Source organism: Bufo gargarizans, chromosome 2 (genome assembly GCF_014858855.1).
Source record: "Bufo gargarizans isolate SCDJY-AF-19 chromosome 2, ASM1485885v1, whole genome shotgun sequence".
Classification (NCBI taxonomy): Eukaryota; Metazoa; Chordata; class Amphibia; order Anura; family Bufonidae; genus Bufo; species Bufo gargarizans.
The window spans coordinates 139,922,618-139,947,217 of record NC_058081.1 but is presented as its reverse complement, the minus strand read 5'-3'; the positions used below and the strand labels follow the sequence as shown (position 1 = coordinate 139,947,217).

Genomic DNA, 24,600 nt, shown 5'->3' with positions numbered 1-24,600 from the left:
AGAATCTGGGTAATAAATATTGAGTTTTGTTTGACTGTTAACCATCGATGTGTTAAAGAAAAAATTTGATTAAAATGGAAAATCTGCCAAAAAAGTGAAATTAAAAAATTTGATCTCCATTTTCCTTTAATTCTTGTGGAACGCATAATGGCAGGCTGTAGATGCGATTTTTTTAACCCTTAAAAGGTATATCAGACGCTGTTTTGTTAACAGCGTCTGATATACCTGCTACCTGGTCCTCTGGTGGTCCCTTTTGCTTGGATCGACCACCAGAGGACACAGGTAGCTCTGTAAGTAGCACCAATCACCACACCACACTACACCCCCCCCCCCCCCATCACCCCATATAGACTCCCTGATCACCCCCCTGTCACTGATCATCCCCCTGTAAGGCTCCATTCAGACGTCCGTATGTGTTTTGCGGATCCGCGGATCCACAAAACACAGACACAGCGGATCTGCAAAACATGGACACCGGCAATGTGCTTTCCGCATTTTGCGGATCCGCACATTGCCAGAACTATATACAAAATGCATTTTCTTGTCCGCAATTGCGGACAAGAATAGGGCATGTTCTATAGGCTCTACAAAAAACACAGTGTTCGTCCGATAAGGCCTGATCTTGTGCGCACACTTGCGTTCAGTCCGCCCCACCGCAGTGACAGAATTTTTATTTTTCTGATCACTGCAAAAACACCTTAAAATCGCTGCGACGCTATAAAGATCACTTTTGAGGGCCATGGTGAGTTCATAGAAGATTTTATTTTATTTTTTATTTTTTCTTACAAAGTCTCATATTCCACTAACTTGTGACAAAAAATAAAATCTCACATGAACTCACCATACCCCTCACGGAATCCAAATGCGTAAAATTTTTTAGACATTTCGATTCCAGACTTTTTCTTACGCTTTAGGTCTCCTAAAATGCCAGGGCAGTATAAATACCCGACAAGTGACCCCATTTTGGAAAGAAGACACCCCAAGGTATTTCGTGAGGGGCAACGAGTACCTTTAGGCTTTACAGGGTTGCTCACAATTTAGCCCTGCACAAAATGCCTGAAGGAGAAACAGGGAAGTCTCCTTCTCCCTGTACCGATGCTTAAATTAGCATACTAGGCAGGAGAAAACAATGGGGGCCACAGCGGGCGAACGGAGTGGCGCCCAGGAAAAATTGTAAGTGCAGTTAGATCCCTGCACTATGCCCCACATATCCTGATACTTAGTTTATAATGTTTGGACCCATGAAAGGTCCTCTTTAATGACCGGAATCTAAGTTATCTCCAATTCTGGTCTTTGTGTCTGAGTGTCAGCTGTATTAAACAGCCAGCACACCCATTTACACCCCTCCAGTACTTAGGACATAGTTACGCCCAGGTGCCTCAGCATTTTATTCTCCTGGATCGGTTCTATACTGCACATCCACCGTAGAATTCAGACTCCTGGCCCTGTCACTCAAAGGACTCGGGGGCATCATTTAAAGAGGACCTGTCACGTTTCCGGACATGTTTAAGTATTTGTATTTCCCATAAAATAACAATGAGGCATACTTTCTTATAAGGATGCTATGCGTATACATGACACATACATGAAAAACATATACAACCATGTGCAGGTCATGATACAACGTTAGAAATAGTACACACTACATATTGTTATAGTCTTCTAGCAGAAGGACCCAGCTTCCCACAAGTATATTTCATTTAATGTTTGTGTGTGTCATTAAAAGATGTCGACAGTATCCCCCATGACAGTGACCTCTACAGCACCCCGCCCCCTTAACAGTGAAATCCACAGTCCCCCACCCCTTAACACTGACCCCTCCACAGTGCCCTGCCACTTTAACATGGGACCTCCACAGCAGCCCGCCCCATTAACAGAGAGTTTCACAGCACCTCACTCCCTTGACAGTAACCTCCTCAGGGGCCCGTTCCACACTACCCCGTTGCCTTAACAGTGACCCTACAGTACCCTGCTGCCTTAATAGTGATCTCCACAGCAGTTGCCCCTTTAATAGTGGCCCCTGCCCCCTTAACAGTGACCTCCATAGAGCCCCACCCCTTTAACAGTGACCTCCACAGCGCCGCGCCCCTTTAACAGTGACCTCCACGGCGCCCCGCCTCTTTTAACAGTGACCTCCATGGCGCCCCACCCCTTTTAACAGTGACCTCCAAAGCGCCCAGCCCCTTTAACAGTGACCTCCACAGCGCCCCTCCCCTTTAATGCTAGGGCTACACGACGACATGTGTCACGCAACATTTTGTCTCAACTATTCTGATAATGATAGGCTATGGTGTCGCACTGCGACATGTGACATGCTGCGACTGCGACACGACAGTTGCAAAAAAATCCATCCAAGATCACATCGCATCACAGTCGCAACATGTTGCAGTGCAACACCATAGATTATCAAAAAAAATTGTCGCGCAACACATATATATCTCAGGAACGGTACGCCCTAGAGAGCTGTGACTCCCACAAGATTTCTTCCCAGGTAGCAAGGGATGTGTATACCAAGTTTCATTCAAATCAATGGTTGCGTTTTTTGAGTGATCGTGGAACATACACACACATACACTCACCTAAAGAATTATTAGGAACACCATACTAATATGGTGTTGGACCCCCTTTTGCCTTCAGAACTGCCTTAATTCTACGTGGCATTGATTCAACAAGATGCTGATAGCATTCTTTAGAAATGTTGGCCCATATTGATAGGATAGCATCTTGCAGTTGATGGAGATTTGAGGGATGCACATCCAGGGCACAAAGCTCCCGTTCCACCAAATCCCAAAGATGCTCTATTGGGTTGAGATCTGGTGACTGTGGGGGCCATTTTAGTACAGTAAACTCATTGTCATGTTCAAGAAACCAATTTGAAATGATTCGAGCTTTGTGACATGGTGCATTATCCTGCTGGAAGTAGCCATCAGATGATGGGTACATGGTGCCATGAAGGGATGGACATGGTCAGAAACAATGCTCAGGTAGCTCTTGGCATTTAAACGATGGCCAATAGGCACTAAGGTGCCTAAAGTGTGCCCAGAAAACATCCCCCACACCATTACACCACCACCACCACCAGCCTGCACAGTGGTAACAAGGCATGATGGATACATGTTCTCATTCTGTTTACGGCAAATTCGGACTCTACCATTTGAATGTCTCAACAGAAATCGAGACTCATCAGACCAGGCAACATTTTTCCAGTCTTCAACAGTCCAATTTTTGCGAGCTCGTGCAAATTGTAGCCTCTTTTTCCTATTTGTAGTGGAGATGGTACCCGGTGGGACCTTCTGCTGTTGTAGCCCATCCGCCTCAAGGCTGTGCGTGTTGTGGCTTCACAAATGCTTTGCTGCATACCTCGGTTGTAACGAGTGGTTATTTCAGTCAACGTTGCTCTTCTATCAGCTTGAATCAGTCGGCCCATTCTCCTCTGACCTCTATCAACAAGGCATTTTCGCCCACAGGACTGCCGCATACTGGATGTTTTTCCCTTTTCACACCATTCTTTGTAAACCCTAGAAATGGTTGTGCGTGAAAATCCCAGTAACTGAGCGCAGATTATGAAATACTCAAAGCGGCCCGTCTGGCACCAACAACCATGCCACGCTCAAAATTGCTTAACCCCTTAGGGACCCATGACGTACCGGTACGGCATGTTTCCCGAGTCCTTAAGGACCCATGATGTACCGGTACGTCATGAGTTTAAATTGAGATTGTGGCGCCCCAGGGGTTAATCCGCACAGGATGCCGGCTGAAATCATTCAGCCGGCATCCTGTCACAACGCCTGGGGGGGTCATGTGACCCCCCCCCCGTATCGGCGATCGCAGCAAACCGCAGGTCAATTCAGACCTGCGGTTTGTTGCTATTTCTGCTGTTTCTGATCGCCGCGGTCCCTGACCGCGGCGATCAGAAACTTTAGTGTGGCACAAATCTATAGTGATCACCCCCTCTGCACCCCTGCATGATTTTAGCCTGGTGGGAGGTGCAGGGGGGGGGTCTTGCGGGCGGTGTGGGCGGTGCGGGAGGCGGGCGGTGCGGCAGGCGGGATCGCGATCCCCGCCCGCCTCCCGCCGAATAATCGTTGGCTTCTAGTGGGTATACCAGGGTGCCAGCACATTGCTGGCACCCTGGTATAAACGGCTGACATCTGTGAATGGATGTCAGCCGTTTAACCCTTTCCATACAGCGGTCCGTGCGGACCGCTGTATGGAAAGAGTTAACAGTAAGATGCGGCTCCCTCCCTCTCCCATCGGGGGGCTGCTGTGCCTTTGCAGCCCCCCGATGGGAGAGGGAGAGAGCCCCCAGACAGCCCCCCGAAGCCCCAGTCCTTACCCTTCCCCGTCTGCGAAGTTGTGGCAGACGGGGAAGGTTCCCATGGCAACAGGACGCCTGCTCAGGCGTCCTGCTGTCCATGGTGCTGAACAGATCTGTGCTGAAAGCATAGATCTGTTCAGTGTAAGTAAAATACAGTACAGAAACATATATAGGTTCTGTACTGTATTATGCAGACTCCAGACCCACTGGATCTTCAAGAACCAAGTGGGTCTGGGTCAAAAAAAAAGTAAGAAAAAGTGGAAAAAAAAGTGAAAATCAAAAAACACATTTATCACTAATTAAAAATGAAAAAAATAAAATTCCCTACACATGTTTGGTATCGCCGCGTCCGTAACGACCTGATCTATAAAACGGTCATTTTACTTTCCCCGCACGATGAACGCCATAAAAATAAAAAAATAAAAATTATGAGAAAATTTTAATTTTGCCCACCTTACTTCCCAAAAAAGGTAATAAAAGTGATCAAAAAAGTCGCATGTACGCCAAAATAGTGCCAATCAAACCGGCATCTCATCCCGCAAAAAATGAGACCCTACCCAAGATTATCGCCCAAAAACTGAAAAAAACTATGGCTCTTAGACTATGGAAACACTAAAACATCATTTTTTTTGTTTAAAAAATTAAATCATTGTGTAAAACTTACATAAATAAAAAAAGTATACATATTAGGTATCTCCGCGTCCGTATCGACCGGCTCTATAAAAATATCACGAGTTAACCCCTCAGGTGACCACCGTAAAAAAATAAAAATAAAAACGGTTTAAAAAAAGCAATTTTTTGTCATCTTACGTCACAAAAAGTGCAATAGCAAGTGATCAAAAAGTCATATGCACCCCAAAATAGTGCCAATAAGACAGCCATCTCATCCCGCAAAAAATGAGACCCTACATAAGATAATCGCCCAAAAACTGAAAAAACTATGGCTCTTAGACTATGGAGAAACTAAAACTTTTTTTGTTTTAACAATGAAATCATTGTGTAAAACTTACATAAATAAAAAAAAAGTATACATATTAGGTATCGCCGCGTCCGTGAGAACCTGCTCTATAAAATTACCACATGATCTAACCTTTCAGATGAATGTTGTAAATAACAAAAAAAAAAAACGGTGCCAAAAAAGCTATTTCTTGTTACCTTGCCGCACTAAAAGTGTAATATAGAGCAACCAAAAATCATATGTACCCTAAACTAGTACCAAGAAAACTGCCACCTTATCCCGTAGTTTCTAAAATGGGGTCACTTTTTTGGAGTTTCTACTCTAGGGGTGCATCAGGGGGCTTCAAATGGGACATGGTGTCAAAAAACCAGTCCAGCAAAATCTGCCTTCCAAAAACCGTATGGCATTCCTTTCCTTCTGCGCCCTGCCGTGTGCCCGTACAGCAGTTTACGACCACATATGGGGTGTTTCTGTAAACTACAGAATTAGGGCCATAAATAATGAGTTTTGTTTGGCTGTTAACCCTTGCTTTGTTACTTGAAAAAATATATTAAAATGGAAAATCTGCCAAAAAAGTGAAATTTTGAAATTGTATCTCTATTTTCCATTATATCTTGTGCAACACCTAAAGGGTTAACAAAGTTTTTAAAATCAGTTTTGAATACCTTGAGGGGTGTAGTTTCTTAGATGGGGTCACTTTTATGGAGTTTCTACTCTAGGGGTGCATCAGGGGGCTTCAAATGGGACATGGTGTCAAAAAACCAGTCCAGCAAAATCTGCCTTCCAAAAACCGTATGGCATTCCTTTCCTTCTGCGCCCTGCCGTGTGCCCGTACAGCAGTTTACGACCACATATGGGGTGTTTCTGTAAACTACAGAATTAGGGCCATAAATAATGAGTTTTGTTTGGCTGTTAACCCTTGCTTTGTTACTTGAAAAAATATATTAAAATGGAAAATCTGCCAAAAAAGTGAAATTTTGAAATTGTATCTCTATTTTCCATTATATCTTGTGCAACACCTAAAGGGTTAACAAAGTTTTTAAAATCAGTTTTGAATACCTTGAGGGGTGTAGTTTCTTAGATGGGGTCACTTTTATGGAGTTTCTACTCTAGGGGTGCATCAGGGGGCTTCAAATGGGACATGGTGTCAAAAAACCAGTCCAGCAAAATTTGGCTTCCAAAAACCAAACGGCACACCTTTCACTCTACGCTCTGCTGTGTGGCCGTACAGTAGTTTACGGCCACATATGGGGTGTTTCTGTAAACGGCAGAGTCAGGGCAATAAAGATACAGTCTTGTTTGGCTGTTAACCCTTGCTTTGTTAGTGGAAAAAATGGGTTAAAATGGAAAATTAGGCAAAAAAATGAAATTCTCAAATTTCATCCCCATTTGCCAATAACTCTTGTGCAACACCTAAAGGGTTAACAAAGTTTGTAAAATCAGTTTTGAATACCTTGAGGGGTGTAGTTTATAGAATGGGGTCATTTTTGGGTGGTTTCTATTATGTAAGCCTCGCAAAGTGACTTCAGAGCTGTAGTGGTCCCTAAAAATTGGGTTTTTGTAAATTTCTGAAAAATTTCAATATTTGCTTCTAAAGTTCTAAACCTTGTAACATCCCCAAAAAATAAAATATCATTCCCAAAATAATTCCAACCTGAAGTAGACATATGGGGAATGTAAAGTCATCACAATTTTTGGGGGTATTCCTATGTATTACAGAAGTAGAGAAACAAACTTTGAAATTTGCAAATTTTTCCAAATTTTTTGTAAATTAGGTATTTTTTTATGCAAAAAAAATATTTTTTTTGACTTCATTTTACCAGTGTCATGAAGTACAATATGTGACGAAAAAACAATCTCAGAATGGCCTGGATAAGTCAAAGTGTTTTAAAGTTATGAGCACTTAAAGGGACACTGGTCAGATTTGCAAAAAATGGCCAAGTCCTTAAGGTGAAATAGGGCTGAGTCCTTAAGGGGTTAAATCACCTTTCTTTCCCATTCTGACATTCAGTTTAAAGCAACTGCCATGTGATTGGTTGACTAGATAATCGCATTAATGAGAAATAGAACAGGTGTCCCTAATAATTCTTTAGGTGAGTGTATATACGTCCTAAATATATTGTGGGGTTTCGCTCTGGTAGATAAGGTAAGCAGGCGCAGAACAGAGGCAAAATACAAGTTCTTAACTCATAACATCAGTGTTTATTCACACTTGAGGCAATTGCACAAAACAGCATGTAACTTTGCAGTCTTGGTGTTAATTCACACACAATGGAAAATTCATATAACACAAGTCATCTTGCTGGCAGTTCTGCCTCCAGTAGTGCACAGCAGGCTTTAGGGGGCCTGTTTCCCAAGCGTGCAGCTCTCAGCCCTCAAGCACGGTACAAAGCCTCAGATCCCAAAAACAGACATCTCTGCTGAGCCCAGTTGCCTATTTAAGGACAGCCAGGTGCTGCCAAAACCCAGACCGGTACTTAAACTCTAGTCCGGTATTTGACCTCACCTGGCTGGAAACCAGCCCAGCCACACATGCTGGGAGGAAAAATACCTGCATTGCCAGACACAATCCCTCACTGTGTCAAATATCCCACGGCTTTGTTCAACCCTGAGGGGGTGGATACAGGCCAGACAATGCACCCAGGACAGGGCATCCGCGTTTCCCTGCAACCGGCCTGCTCTCTGTTCTACGAGAACTTAAAGTTCTGCAAAGACATAAACGGTGACCCGGGAATTCCTGTCTTTGGCCTGGCTCATCCACTTGAGAGGAACTTTCTCCCCAAGATATAGTATCGGAGAGACTCGAGTGCCCACTTGATAGCCAGGCACTCTCTCTCCACTATACTTACTGTACCTGGTTTCAGCTGGGGTGAGCTTGCGGCTTGGGAAGACAACGGGATGCTCCTCCCCGTTGACTTCCTGAGACAGTACAGCACCGAGGCCTTCTTCGGAGGCATCTGTTTGTACCACGAATCCCCTCTTGAAGTCGGGCGTCTCCAAAAGCGGTGACCCACAAAGGGCCAACTTTAATTCATCCCAGCGAACCATCACTGATTTTCGTCCCTTCAAGAGCCCTGTCAAAGGCGCGGCTAGAGTAGCAAAGTGGGGAACAAACCTCATGTAATAGCCCGCCATTCCCAGGAATGACTATTTGCCTAGAGGTGACAGGTCAGGGCCAATTCCGTATCGCCTCTATTTTGTTCACTTAGGGTTTGATGACTCTGCATCCAATGATATACCCCAGGTACTTAGTCTCTTCCAAGCCTATCGCACATTTTTGGGTTTAGCGGTTAGGCCAGCTTTCCAAAGGGAGTCCACTACAGCCTGCACTTTGGGTAGGTGACTTTCCCAGTCGGTACTGTGGATGACGATGTGGATGCAGCACAATGTTTATTAGTCGATTAAAAGTGGTGGGACGCCATGAAGACCAAAAGGTAAGACCTTATATTGATACAGCCCCTCAGGCGTGATGAAGGCAGTTTTCTCTTTGGCAGCCTTCATTAAGGGCACCTGCCAGTACCCTTTTGTGATGTCCAAAAAGGAATAATACCGGGCTTGTCCTAACCTCATCCACCCGGGGCATGGGATACGCAAATTTGGAAAACTCGTTAAGTTTTTGAAAGTCGTTAAAAACCCGCAACGTCCCATCTGGCTTAGGTATCAATACTGTAGGACTGGCCTACTCACTTTTGATTCCTCAATGACGTCTAGCTGCAACATTAGCTGCACCTCCTCCGATATGGCTTGTCGCCGAGCCTCAGGTACCCGGCATGGTTTTAATCTGACTTTTGCCTGAGGCTCAGTTACAATGTCATGCTGGATTATGGAAGTGTGTCCAGGGAGGTCAAAGAACACATCCGTGTTCCGACTAACGAACTCCCTGGCCTTCCGAGTCTGTTTAGAGGAGAGGCTGTAAGCAATTTTTACTGTGGCAGCCGGTACCTGTCTCCTAGAAAACCCGGCCGCAGGCTGTTTTCTATACAGGTTTCCCTATCTTTCCACGGTTTGAGTAGATTCACATGGTAAACCTGCTCCGGCTTTCGCGTCCTGGCTGGTGTACCTTGTAGTTTACAATTTTCTCGAGTACCTCGCAGGGCCCCTGCCACCTAGCCAGGAACTTACTGTCCACGGTCGGCACCAGAACTAAAAACCGATCACCCGGGTTAAAGATCCAGACCCAAGCCTGCCGACCCCACTCTGGGCTCGCTGAGCTGCCTCCATATGCTCCCTAACAAGAGGCAACACCGTCTCTATCCGATTTTGCATCTGGGTAACCTACTCAATGACACTTATGTGGAGTGGGTTGTTGCTCCCACGCCTCTTTGGCCACATGCAAGAGACCGCGAGGGTGTCTGCCATATAGCAGTTCGAATGACGAGAACCCAGTAGAGATCTGGGGTACCTCTCGCACTGCGAACGTGAGATAGGGCCGAAGGAGGTCCCAGTCCTTTCCATCTTTAGACACTACCTTTTTCAACATATTTTTTAATGTTTGGTTAAACCGTTCTACCAGACCGTTCGTTTGCGGATGGTAAACGGACGTCCGTAGTTGTTTTATGTGCAGCAACTTAGAGTTCCCTCATCACCTTGGATATAAAAGGGGTCCCTTGGTCGGTCAGAACCTCTTTAGGTAGTCCGACTCGGGAAATCATCTATATTAACTCCTTAGCTATGAGTTTGGCCGAGGTATGTCACAGTGGCACCGCCTCCGGGTACCGAGTGGCGTAGTCTAGAATGACTAAGATGTGTTGATGCCCTCTGGTGAACTTCGGTACTGGGCCTATGAGGTCCATAGCTATTCGGTCAACCGGTACTTCGATAATCGGGAAAGGTACTTGAGGACTACGGAAATGTGGCTGTGGGCTAGTTATATGGCAGGTTGGGCAAGACTTTTTACACTTCTTTGAATATGCTGGGTCAGTAAAACCGCTGTAGAATACGATCCTGAGTTTTCTGCAGCCCCAGGTGACCCCCGAGAACGTGTTTGTGGGCTAGATCTAACAAAACTTGTGATAAGCCTTGGGGACCACCAACTGTTCCAATAGGCTCACCCCATAGTTGGTTTACCCGATACAAAATATCCTGATGAACCACAAAACAGGGAAACACTGACTCTGCCCCAGGTTGTTATGGTTCACCATCTACTATTAACACATTTTCCCAGGCGCGGGATAGGGTTGGGTCCCGACGTTGGGCGGTACAAAAATTATCCCCAGACATTGAGGTCTGCCAATTTAGGACCCGGCGGCAAGTCCTACACGTCTCTCACCATCACACTTAGCGGGGTTGTCTCCTCCTCTTCCACTGAAGTAACGGTCACCCCTACCGCTGGTCCTTCGGTCTCAGGCTCCCAGGGTTCTGTCACCCCCCTCTGAGACGGGCCACTCTCTAGGGTTACTCCTGTCTCATAGGTATCAGTCACTCTCATAGCAGGCAACAGTGCCGGGAAGTCTCTCCCTATTATAAGTTTGTAGTGTAAATTTGGGGCAACTGCCACCCCATTGTGGTTAGAGACACCAGGGTGGTGGGATAGTGTTTTAAGTCTCCATGGATGCACATGACCCTGACTTTCCAGCCAGTATCCTCCGCTGACCGTACCAGGGGAGCCCTTACTAGGGACACCAGACTCATGAGTCCAGTAGAGCCTCCGCTGGAGTGTCTCCTACCTCCACATGGCACACTTGGTTTAGAGTTTTTGCGGTACCTGCTGCACATAGCTTCCTGGCATATAGCGACTGACGGTAGCCATAGTGAGTATCCATGGGTTCCACCTGATGGGAACAGTCAGCTCTTACATGGCCCGGCTCCTAACACCGCCAGTAGACTATCGGGCCAGGTCCGTAGAGGGTACACTCCGGGTGGGTTTGGTTGGTACAAATCGCCAGGTCTGGGATGGAGATTTACGGGTTTGACTGCCCCTCCCAAAATAACCCCCTGTAACAGTCTTAGTAGCCTCGTAGCGCTCCACCTAGGTCCACCATTTCTAGGGCGTTGCCAGGAGACACCTGGCCGATCAAGTGCTGGTTTAATGTACGACATACAACCTTGCCTGAAAAATGCAGAAACCATAAATATCTGCGTTCACGCCAGCCTCACAGCTCTTGTCCATATCCTCCACCAATTGTGGGGTTTCGCTCTGGTAGGGTAAGTGGGCGCAGAACAGAGGCAAAATACAAGCTCTTAACTCAAAACGTCAGTGTTTATTCACACGGGGCAATTTCACAAAACAGCACGTAACTTTGGAGTCTTGGTGTTAATTCACACACAATGGAAAGTTCATATAACACAAGTCACCTTGCTGGCAGTTCTGCCTCCAGTAGTCGACAGCAGGCTCGCAGCCCTCCAGCATGGCACAAAGCCCAAAAACAGAGACCACTCTGCTGAGCCCAGCTGCCTATTTAAGGACAGCCAGGTGCTGCCAACACCCGGACCGGCACTTAAACTCCAGTACGATATTTGACCTCACCTGGCTGGAAATCAGCCCAGCTGCACATGCTGGGAGGAAAATACCTGCCTTGCAGACACAACCCCTCACCGTCTCACAATATATAGATAGATGCCTCACATGCAACACGTTTCAATATTTGTTTTTTTACAGCATTCAAACATATATGCTTGACGTGATGGAAAAACGAGACATGAACATCAGTAACTCTGTGCTGCTCCTGTTATTCCTTCCAGAAATGTATTAAATAAACTGACAGCTGGGGGTGACGGTATCAGACTGTGTAGAGACCCCTTTGACAAGAAGAATGGTAAAAGAGCTACCAAGTTACCAATTTCTATGAGGAATAACAATGCTAAGTTATAAGAAAAGATTATCCAGAGTTGTTATTTCTTGGGGAGTGTGCTAAAACAGACATGTCAGATGAGGTGACTGGTTTACTTTAAAGGGAGGTTTCTATATGAATACTGAGGAAGGGGTATAGTGGAAACCCCAAAACGCATTTGATTAGGACCTGCTGTATGTACGGATGAACAACAACATATTTGCCTTTATCCACCGTCTTCTTTGAAAAATCCAGATTGAAAGATATCCCTCTGGAACCCCACTGACTCCCTGGTGTTGCCGGACACTGGCTGCATTATACACCTTGAGATCCCTGTAATACTCACCACAAACCTGGTCAATTGAGAATTATATGAACGGGCCCGTTCACAAAGGACATTTACAGCAATAGAAGCCGTTCGGAAAGGTAAAAGGCGTTTTAGGCAGTGCGATATAGTGGGACGCCACACATACACCGCAAATCTTTCTGCCATATTGCCTATATTATGGTTGTTTTATAGATTAGATTACCTATGACCGCTTCATTTGTTACCAATCTGTCTTGGAATAGTGTGGGTATATTCCTACAGGTGGAGGAACACACCTGCCGATTAATCTATTAATGACACAGGCAAACTGAACTTGAGGTGTATACACACACTCACCATTATAACCTGAGTTGGATACACACACCAAACCTGCTGATTCTACTACTAAATGCATTTAACTACTTCATGTGAGAGGATCAAGTGAGATTATATTGCATTATATCATCACATTTATTTGGATCCATTTTATGCTGAATTTATCTTATGTCCGTAATTGCTATATGTCAGTTTTATATAGTTTTTTTATTGTGTATGCTTTGCAGAGAATAACTAATCTATGACCTTATACATGCAGTATTCCAGTATTTTAGTGCTCAGCCCAATTTTTTACTTTTTATGGAAACTGTCAACTACAGATAATTTGGGGGGGGGGGGGCAGAAAGCATAAGGGCAGACTTACACAAGCACAATAAGATCGAGCTGTCAAAGTAACCACAGCTCATCCATAAGTATAATCTTTCTATTTGCATAGAGGCCTATGGTTTCTCAGTTTTTATTTCCTGTAATCAGTGGGGAAGAACATAACCAAATGACCAGTGCCAATTCTGTGCCCTAGACCGAGTGTTTAGGGTATATAGCTTTAGGGTGCCTTGATACATGGTGTCCAGCCTGTCACACCCAAGCACGTCAGAGGGACTAGAATTTGTTCTAAACTCATCACTTGACATTCTTAATCCTCATCATAATCTCTGGCGGACTTACGTTTGATATATGATACAGTAGAGGATACACAGCCTTAGAGGAAAGCTCTTAATGTGCCCCAGACTTAACATACATCAAAAGCAGAATCCAACCAATGTGAAATTCCTTCCCTTGCATCTATAAGGGTTAACCTTTTAGGGAGGCTTGACTGAAGGTACATAAGTGTAAAATTAAGTATAATGCAGTCAGATTACGATCAAATTCCCCAGGGTCTATGTTTTATGGAGGTTATTGAGATAGCTACATCGAGGGAGTCAGAAATGAAACCTAAATAAGATAATGTATGTCACTCGGAGGAGTGACCGGTGATGATGATGTCAGAGGTTTAACCTGCCAATCTGCAATAAACAGTGAGATACTGGAAGATAATCTGAACCTTGAGTTAGTAGCGCTACAAAATCATAAGAGGCACAAACATGCAACTGGGTTATCTAATGCACAGCTAACAGCATACTGTGTTAATTTCAGCATAAATATATATATATATATATATATATATATATATATTTATTTATTTATTAGGGGTGCACCGAAATGAAAATTCTGGTCCGAAACCGAAAATTCAGGATGCCCTTGACCGAAAACTGAAACTGCCTTTTTGCCCAAATACTTTTAAAATACTTTTTTTAAGTAAAAAAAAAGGAAAGTGAATTAAAATATAAAGTTAAACAGATACATAGATATTATACACACAATGCCACCCAAAGTGGTTATTTAAAAAAAAAAAATTCACTCCCCCCCCTCCCTCCCTTGTCACTCTTATTCTACCCCCCTCCCTTGTCACTCTTATTCTACCCCCCTCCCTTGTCACTCTCATTCTACCCCCTCCCTTGTCACTCTCATTCCACCCCCCCTTGTCACTCTCATTTACACCCCCCCCCTTGTCACTCATTTTACACCCCCCCCCCTTGTCACTCATTTTACACCCCCCCCCCCTTGTCACTCATTTTACACCCCCCCCCCTTGTCACTCATTTTACACCCCCCCCTTGTCACTCATTTTACACCCCCCCCCCTTGTCACTCATTTTACACCCCCCCCCTTGTCACTCATTTTACACCCCCTACCCCCCCCTTGTCACTCATTTTACACCACCCCCCCTTGTCACTCATTTTACACCCCCCCCTTGTCACTCATTTTACACCCCCCCCTTGTCACTCATTTTACACACCCCCTTGTCACTCACTCATTTACACCCCCCCTTGTCACTCATTTTACACCCCCCCCCTTGTCACTCATTTTACACCCCCCCCTTGTCACTCATTTTACACCCCCCCTTGTCACTCATTTTACACCCCCCCCTTGTCACTCATTTTACACACCCCCTTGTCACTCATTTTACACACACCCTTGTCACTCACTCATTTTACACACACCCTTGTCACTCATTTTACCCCCCCCCCCCCGTGTCAACTCTAGTGTAGCCTGTGTAGCGTGGCCGAGCTCTGTTCGGTCCGCGGTACAGGAGCATTTGTTTCTTGTACCCGGCCGGACTGAAAGGAACGAACAGAGCTCGGCCATGCTACACTAACAACAGCAGTAGCACAGAGCAGACACAGCAGGCTGCGCAGCACTGAGCCGGAGATTCTTTAGAGCGGCAAGCGTTTAGGAAACACAGCATGAGGGGCGCCGCCGGCGGGCCGCCCGAACGTATATAGGCAACCATATTTTCTGCCGATATGTACCAATATCGGCCGAAATGGATTAGGCCCATTTTCGGCCGCTGGAATTTCGGTGCACCCCTAATAAATAAATATATATATATATATATATATATATATATATATATACAGACGTGGACAAAATTGTTGGTACCCTTTGGTCAATGAAAGAAAAAGTCACAATGGTCACAGAAATAACTTTAATCTGACAAAAGTAATAATAAATTAAAATTCTATAAATGTTAACCAATGAAAGTCAGACATTGTTTTTCAACCATGCTTCAACAGAATTATGTAAAAAAATAAACTCATGAAACAGGCATGGACAAAAATGATGGTACCCCTAGAAAACACAGAACATAATGTGACCAAAGGGACATGTTAATTCAAGGTGTGTCCACTAATTAGCATCACAGGTGTCTACAACCTTGTAATCAGCCATTGGGCCTATATATATGGCTCCAGGTAATCACTGTGTTGTTTGGTGATATGGTGTGTACCACACTCGACATGGACCAGAGGAAGCAAAGGAAAGAGCTGTCTCAAGAGATCAGAAAGAAAATTATAGACAAGCATGTTAAAGGTAAAGGCTATAAGACCATCTCCAAGCAACTAGATGTTCCTGTGAGTACAGTTGCACATATTATTCATAAGTTTAAGATCCATGGGACTGTAGCCAACCTCCCTGGACGTGGCCGCAGGAGGAAAATTGATGACAAATCTAAGAGACGGATAATCCGAATGGTAACAAAAGAGCCTAGAAAGACTTCTAAAGAGATTCAAGGTGAACTTCATGCTCAAGGAACATCAGTGTCAGATCGCACCATCCGTCGTTGTTTGAGCCAAAGTGGACTACATGGGAGACGACCAAGGAGGACACCATTGTTGAAAACGAATCATAAAAAAGCAAGACTGGAATATGCCAAACTACATGTTGACAAGCCACAAAGCTTCTGGGAGAATGTCCTGTGGACAGATGAGACAAAAATCGAAGTTTTTGCCAAGGCACATCAGCTGTATGTTCACAGACGAAAAAATGAAGCATATCAAGAAAAGAACACTGTCCCTACTGTGAAACATGGAGGAGGCTCTGTTATGTTCTGGGGCTGCTTTGCTGCGTCTGGCACAGGGTGTCTTGAATCTGTGCAGGGTACAATGAAATCTCAAGACTATCAAGGAATTCTAGAGAGAAATGTACTAGCCAGTGTCAGAAAGCTTGGTCTCAGTCGCAGGTCATGGGTCTTGCAACAGGACAATGACCCAAAACACACCGCTAAAAACACCCAAGAATGGCTAAGAGGAAAAAATTGGACTATTCTAAAGTGGCCTTCTATGAGCCCTGACCTCAATCCTATTGAGCATCTTTGGAAGGAGCTGAAACATGCAGTCTGGAAAAGGCACCCTTCAAACCGGACACAACTGGAGCAGTTTGCTCATGAGGAGTGGGCCAAAATACCTGCTGAGAGGTGCAGATGTCTCATTGACAGTTACAGGAAGCGTTTGATTGCAGTGATTGCCTCAAAAGGTTGCGCAACAAAATATTAAGTTAGGGGTACCATCATTTTTGTCCATGCCTGTTTCATGAGTTTATTTTTTTACATAATTCTGTTGAAGCATGGTTGAAAAACAATGTCTGACTTTCATTGGTTAACATTTATAGAATTTTAATTTATTATTACTTTTGTCAGATTAAAGTTATTTCTGTGACCATTGTGACTTTTTCTTTCATTGACCAAAGGGTACCAACAATTTTGTCCACGTCTGTATATATATATATATATACACATATATACATATAACACACACGTATATGGGAGACCCACCAGAATAATGTGTGGAATTAGTGGGCAGACATCTGAACCCATGACTTGTTTAAATTGTCACTAATTATTCACACAACATTGCATAAATCCATACAATATATGACCATAAGAAACTTTGTAATATATCTTATCAGAGAGAAAGGTCTGGTTCTCCTGTTATTAGTTCTCACTTCTCCTTCGCTCCCCTGCTAAATGCTTTTCTCGATGGACCAACTCTGTGATGGATTAAATTACTCATGAAGAAGTTAGGAAGCAGATTCTTCTCTACTTTCTGTGTACTGTGGACGGGAGCTAGTCTCCACCCACCATCTCTGAGAGAAGAGCAAACTAAAGATAAAGCATGCATATGAGAAATTTCCTAAAAAATGCAAGTGATATAATGACGAGAAATAGTACTATTCCTCATGGTACAGTCTGTACTACTGATTAATGCAAAGTTTGTTGAAAGGTTAGGTAGGCTTTAAAGGGGTTATCCAACCCCTAAAATGCCCCCCCCCCCCTATATGCCCGGGCCTCTCATACAGGTTGTACTGACCTTGCTCTCAGACACTCGCGTTGCTTCTGACGCCCCCACGGCCGCTGCTGCATCTCATCGTGCAGATGAAAACATGCAGTGTTGGGGTGGCAGCCAATAACAGACCGCGCTGGCAACGGGCCTCCCTAGCATCACTGGTGATGCTAGGGAGGCTCATCCCCGTCGCGGCCTGCTACTGGCTGCCACCTTCCGTTACCAGATGTTTTCATTTGCGTGACGGGGAGATGCAGCGGCGTCCCAAGCGAGGGGGGTGTCGGAGAGCATAGTAAGAACAATCAGTGCGAGGGGCTCAAGGCATATGGGGGGGCATTTTAGGGGTTGGATAACCCCTTTAACCAACTAATGACCAGCAACATTTTTTTGATTTTTGCATTTCAGCAGCCGTAACATTTTTCTTTTACATGGCTGTCAGATGCCCATGGCTGTCAGACATTTTTATTATTTATTTTGGCATTGTTCTGGGCACACAGAAATTACAGTGCAATTTATAGAATTTATTTTTACTGTGGAGATATAGAAAATAAAACTATTTTAGCCATTGTTTTTTTATACCGTGTTTCACACTAAACGTGATGAATTAATTCTTCAGACCATTATGGTTGCAAGGATACCTAATAGGTGCATTTTTTTTTATTGTGTGCACAATATATGCTAAATAATGGCTTCTTGGAAGTTTTTATTACATTACTTATAACTTTAAAGTCACAGAAAATAATGCACTATAGCAGGGATGCCCAACCTGGGGCCCTCCAGCTAGGGGTGGGCGATATAGGCGATATGAATTTGGGCCACGATATGGATTTTCGCCATATCGCCGGACCGCGATATGATCGCGCGCACCATGTTCTGAGCCGGCCGGCACAGCGGAGGGAGGAGGAAGGAGGAGGGAGTCCCTCCCTCCCCACTGTGCGCGGCTGCCGCTGAACACCAATGAGGACCGAGGAGGAGGAGGGGAGGGACTGTGGCCACTGCACTACCAATGAATGTGCCGGCCATATCCCTCAGGGTCCCCCTCCTCCCCCCCATCATTGGTGGCAGTTTGCAGTTCCGATCGGAGCCCCAGCAGTGTAATGCTGGGGCTCCGATCGGTTACCATGGCAGCCAGGAGTCACGCTGCTGAAGTCCTGGCTGCCATGGTATGTTAGTGAGCAGAGAGCAGCGCATTATACTCACGTGCGCTGTGGCCGGCGGTCGCTCCTTCTGTCTGTGCGGCGGATAGCTAATGCTTACAGCATTAGCAATGCGCCGCACAGACCTATGAGAAGAAGGAGCGACCGGCGGCCACAGCGCACGTGAGTATAATGCGCTGCTCTCTGCTCACTAACATACCATGGCAGCCAGGACTTCAGCAGCGTGACTCCTGGCTGCCATGGTAACCGATCGGAGCCCCAGCATTACACTGCTGGGGCTCCGATCGGAACTGCAAACTGCCACCAATGGGGGGGGGGGGGGACCCTGTGGCCACTGCCACCAATGATTAATACTGGCGAGGGAGGGAGGGGGGGTTTGCGTTACCAGAGGGGGCAGATCAGAGGTTGGGGAAGGGAGGCAGATCAGAGGCTGGGGAAGGGGGGCAGATCAGAGGCTGGGGAGAAGATCAGAGGCTGGGGAAGGGGGGCAGATCAGAGGCTGGGGAGAAGATCAGAGGCTGGGGAAGGGGGGCAGATCAGAGGCTGGGGAGAAGATCAGAGGCTGGGGGAAGGGGGGCAGATCAGAGGCTGGGGAGAAGATCAGAGGCTGGGGAAGGGGGGCAGATCAGAGGCTGGGGAGAAGATCAGAGGCTGGGGAAGGGGGGCAGATCAGAGGCTGGGGAGAAGATCAGAGGCTGGGGAAGGGGGGCAGATCAGAGGCTGGGGAGAAGATCAGAGGCTGGGGAAGGGGGGCAGATCAGAGGCTGGGAGAAGATCAGAGGCTGGGGAAGGGGGGCAGATCAGAGGCTGGGGAGAAGATCAGAGGCTGGGGAAGGGGGGCAGATCAGAGGCTGGGGGGGCAGATCAGAGGCTGGGGAAGGGGGGCAGATCAGAGGCTGGGGAGAAGATCAGAGGCTGGGGAAGGGGGGCAGATCAGAGGCTGGGGGGGGCAGATCAGAGGCTGGGGGGGGCAGATCAGAGGCTGGGGGGGGGGCAGATCAGAGGCTGGGGGGGGCAGATCAGAGGCTGGGGGGGGGCAGATCAGAGGCTGGGGGGGGGCAGATCAGAGGCTGGGGGGGGGGGCAGATCAGAGGCTGGGGGGGGCAGATCAGAGGCTGGGGGGGGCAGATTCAGAGGCTGGGGGGGGCAGATCAGAGGCTGGGGGGGGCAAGATCAGAGGCTGGGGGGCAGATCAGAGGCTGGGGGGGCAGATCAGAGGCTGGGGGGGGCAGATCAGAGGCTGGGGGGGGCAGATCAGAGGCTGGGGGGGGGCAGATCAGAGGCTGGGGGGGGGCAGATCAGAGGCTGGGGGGGCAGATCAGAGGCTGGGGGGGCAGATCAGAGGCTGCCGCCATGGTCAGCTCCCTGCTGTTGTGTGCACTATGCACAGGGCAGCAGGGAGAGTGTAAAGTCCTATTCACCCTAATAGAGCTCTATTAGGGTGAATATGACAAGGGTTCTAGCCCTTAAGGAGGCCAATAGTTCATAAATAAAAAGTAAAAAATAAATAAAATTTAAACACCCCCCCCCCCCCACTATAGAAAACAATATATCGCAATATATATCGCATATCGCACATGCTTAAAATTATATCGCAATATAGATTTTAGGCCATATCGCCCACCCCTACCTCCAGCTACAACTCCCAGCATGCCCGGACAGCCTACATCAGTGAATGATGGGAGTTGTAGTTTTATAGCAGCTGGAGGGCCGCAGGTTGAGCATCCCTGCACTATAGCAATAGATGCAAAGATAACATATGGACTAAGCACTCACTCTAATGATAAAATCTGAGACTCTTAGCCAATATATTTTGATCAAAACACATCTGTGCCCACCTACCCAGAGCCACGGTGGTCTCAGTCAGTCAAGTCTTGTTCTAAACCTACCTATGCCATTATGCATCTAAATTCAGGAGAGCACACCCTGCACATATAGTGTGTTGCTCCTAGTCACCTCTATTTGCATCAGCAACCAATTTCTTCCGTGATTTTTTTTTTGTCTTGAAGGAGTGGCACCTTCATTTGTGAATACGCTCCTATCTTGGGTGTAGCATTCATGTGCACTTTTGCCCCAGCTATCTAATAGGAGACCTTGATTAGGTGGTACATATAGGTGTGTGCTTGCTCTTCCTGCCACCGGTTGCTGCTGCACATGGAGATGACTAGGAGCAGCACACTATATGTGCGGGGTCTGCGCTCCTGAACATAAATGCATAACGGCATAGGCAGGTTTAGAGCAGGACCTGCCTCACTGAGATCACCATGGCGCAGCACTGGCTCGGCTACTTCCGTTGGCCCAAAAAATGAATGGGAGAGTTGGCTGCGCAAGCACGGTACACTCCAATTCACTACTATGGGGAGAGCGCTCGATGGTGGCTGGATCCAGGGTACTCCGGCTAACACATTCCCAGTTCCGTTCTCTGTGTAGGACCCAGACTCTGGGACCCACACCTATCGGAAAATGGGGGTATATCCTAGAGCAGGGATGGGCAAACTGCGGCTCTCCAGCTGTTGTAAAACTACAACTCCCAGTATGCCCAGTCTGCCTACAGCTATCCGCCTACAGCAGGGCATGACGGGATTTGTAGTTTTACAACAGCTGGAGAGCCGCAGTTTGCCCATCCCTGTCCTAGAGATATGCCCCCAGTGTCTCAGAGAGGACTACCCCTTTAAGTAGGGATCGACCGATTATCGGTTTTACCGATATTATCGGCTGATATTCAGGATTTTGACAGTTATCGGCATCTATTTTGCCGATATTCCGATAACGAATGGGGAACACAGATCGCGCTGCAGTCAGCGCTCTCCATGTTCCCTTAGAAGCACAGGGAAGAAGGAAGCAGTGTCTCCCTCCCCCTGTGCTGCTGCTGCCGCCAATGGAGGGACAGATGGGAAGAGGAGGTGAGGGGCTGTGGCCACTGCACCACCAATGAAGATAAATCTCTCATTCATTGATATACAGGAGGCGGGAGCTGGCAGCAGAATCACATAGCCGGCTCCCGACCTCTATGATTGGTAGCCGCGATCCTGAGGGGTTAACTACCGCAGATCGCAGCTACTTGTCATAGAGGTTGGGAGCCGGCTATGTGATTCTGCAGCCAGCTCCCGCCTCCTGTATATGAATAAATGTGATTTATCTTCATTGGTGGCGCAGTGTGCCCCCCACCCCCGTATTAAAAACATTGTTGGCGTTGTGCAACCCCCACCCCAGTATTAAAAACATTGGTGGCGCAGAGCGCTCCCCCAGTATTAATCATTGGTGGCAGTGGCCACAGGGTCCCCTCTCCCCTCCTCCGATCGGCACCCCAGCAGTGTAAGCCAGGATGCTATTGAAGCCCTGGCTGCCATGGTAAGTGCCATGCTGCTGTGTGCACAAAGCAGCAGGGACAGTGTGATGTCCTATTCACCCTGATAGAGTGATACAATAAACATATTCACTTTCAGCAGATGTGTGGGAATTTATTTTTTTTCAAAAATGAAAATTCACTGAATATCGGTATAAATTATCGGCCTGAAAGTTCAAAAATTATCGGTATCGGCCCTAAAAAAAAAAAATCAATATCGGTCGATCCCTACCTTTAAGGCCTGGTTATTATTTTAATGAATTGAACTACCACCCATCAGCTGTTTAAAGAGGTTCTGGCGGCCTCTTTCCAAGCCAGTGATGTCATGTTCATGGGTCCCATGCGGAGCTCAGTCCCATCCAAGTGAATAGGCCTGGATTGCCATACCAAGCACGGCCACTATATAATGTGCAGCGCTGTACATGGTGAGCTATCCTGAGGACAGGTCATCAGTACTCTACTCCTGGAATACACTTTTAACCTAAGGCTACTTTAACACTGACGTTTGGTGTGGATCCGCCATGGATCTGCGCAGACGGATCCGCACCGATAATACAACCGCATGCATCCATTCAGAACGGATCTGTTTGTATTATCTGTAACATAGCCAAAACGGGTCAGTCTTGAACACCATTGAAAGTCAGTGGAGGACGGATCCGGTTTCTACTGTGCCAGATTGCGTCATAGAAAACGGATCCATCCCTATTGACTTAGATTGTGTGTCAGAACAGATCCGTTTGGCTCAGTTTGGTCAGACGGACGTCAAAATGCTGCAAGCAGAACGGAGGCAAACTGATCCAGTCACAATGCATTAGGGCAAAACTGATCAGTTTTGGACCGCTTGTCAGAGCCCTGAACGGATCTCACAAACAGAAAGCCAAAACGCCAGTGTGAAAGTAGCCTTAACGAGTATTCCCACTGTGGGCATTTATGGCGCAGCCACACGATATAATATAAATGAGGGATGCTCTGCTGCCTCCGAAACTCCCATAGAAGTCAATGGAGAGAGCTGCGCATCTGCACAGCCAAGTCTCCATTCGCTGCCAGCCAGTAAGGGAGGGTTCACAACTTGTGTTGAGCGAACTTGTGTTTTAAGTTCAGCGTCTAAAGTTCGGGTTATCGAAGTATCCCGTTATGGATTCCGCTACCACGGACCATAACGGAATTTAGAATCCATAACGGGATACTTCGATAACCTGAACTCGAACTTTAGACGCCGAACTTAAAACACAAGTTCGCTCAACACTATTCACAACATGTTTTTCCTATCTAACGTAAACGTTAAACGGACGCCTCAGACTGATGCCATACAGTGGCATACCTTCACCTTAGAGTTCCAGTGTAAAAAAAAAGTATATATTTTTTTTACCGGACTGTGCAGGATACACGAACGTGGTGTGCTGCGTTTTTGTATCCTTTTTTTCCCCTAACGTATATGTCAAATGGAGGCATAAAACGTGATGTGAACCAGCCTTAGTGCTGGCCACCTCACCAGGTGAATCCATGCATGGTCCATGGTGGCAGTTCCCAGGAGAAGCAGTGACAGCTGTCACTGGGGAGTCAGGGCACACAGCAGTCTATGTGACGCCATTGTATGTCTGTGTGCTCATTGGGTGCTCTGTGCCTTCACTGTTACCTTCCTCCCTCCAGGAAGTTGCAGACATTGTCATCCCTCTTGGACACCAGGTGGAAGGTCTCCCTCACTATCTGCTGCTGCATGTCTTCCGGCTACAAGAGAGCACACAAGCTATTAGCCCCCTGACAGCCCGGGCCCCGGAGCACTACGTGGGGGAGGGGGACTCACAAAGTGCTGGTAGAAGCGCATGAAGCGCGGCTTCCCATGATTATTGAACACCAGAATGGCTTTTATCATCCTGACACCGCGGCTCTCACTCCAGAATCCCTGCTCCTGGCCCGGAAACAACATCCGGTCCCTCTCAATACAGCCCCCCCAGCGGAGCTACTTCCGGTCACGTGGGAGCGCGCGTTCTCCTCAGTTCACAGTCACTGTGGAGACAGCGGGCGGTACAAGAGATAGTCATCTATGAAAGTGACCAGTATAATGGAGAACGGCGGTGTAATGACTCTCCACAACACGGAAAGAGGGTCTCCATGTCCTCCCATGTCACCTGAAAGGACCGCAGACATTTCTGGACAGTCTGTAAATAAAAGGGACTTATTCAGGGAAAAAAAATACTTGTGTCACTGTGATTATTCTGGTGGTATTTATCCTCATTAACGTGCTGGTAATGAGTATTACTTAGAATCAGTGATGGCCAGCGAACACATGCGGGCTGCCATCTTTTCTCACAAGTTCGGCGATGCACAGGTAAGCCCTTACCTGTGCGTGAGTCGGTGTGAAATCAAATGCGGTCAACGGGAGCAGGCAGTTCTGAGTACAGCCCGATGAAGGCTCCCGTTGAGCGCATTTAATTTCACACCGGCTCGCGCACAGGTAAGGGCTTACCTGTGCATCGCCAGACTTGTGAGAAAAGATGGCAGCCCGCATGTGTTCGCTGGTAAACAACGCGAACTGGCCATTACTGCTTATAATTGTTATCACTCATTATTCTTTTCCAATTTGTCCGTAAAAAATGTCATTGTCCCTGATTTTGGGATAAGGCTACTTTCACACTAGCGTTGTTTAAATCCGGCGTTCAATTCCGACACCGGAACTGCCCGCCGGATCCGGAAAAACGTCTGAAAACGGATTACATTTGAATCCTGATCAGGATTTTGATCACAATGAAA

At 46.6% G+C, this 24,600-nt stretch overlaps 1 protein-coding gene across 1 annotated transcript in view; it reads right to left on the bottom strand.

The window, feature by feature from the left end:
- Positions 1-23,839, bottom strand: part of LOC122927566 (AP-3 complex subunit sigma-2) — an 88,450-nt gene extending 64,611 nt beyond the window's left edge. Inside the window, exons 1-2 of the mRNA XM_044279510.1 lie at positions 23,654-23,839; positions 23,486-23,577 (exon numbers count right to left, since the gene is read on the bottom strand). Coding sequence (XP_044135445.1) covers positions 23,486-23,577; positions 23,654-23,776 — 215 coding nt within the window. The 5' untranslated portion in view covers positions 23,777-23,839. The remainder of the gene's footprint in view (positions 1-23,485; positions 23,578-23,653) is intronic.
- Positions 23,840-24,600: the final 761 nt, after the last annotated feature.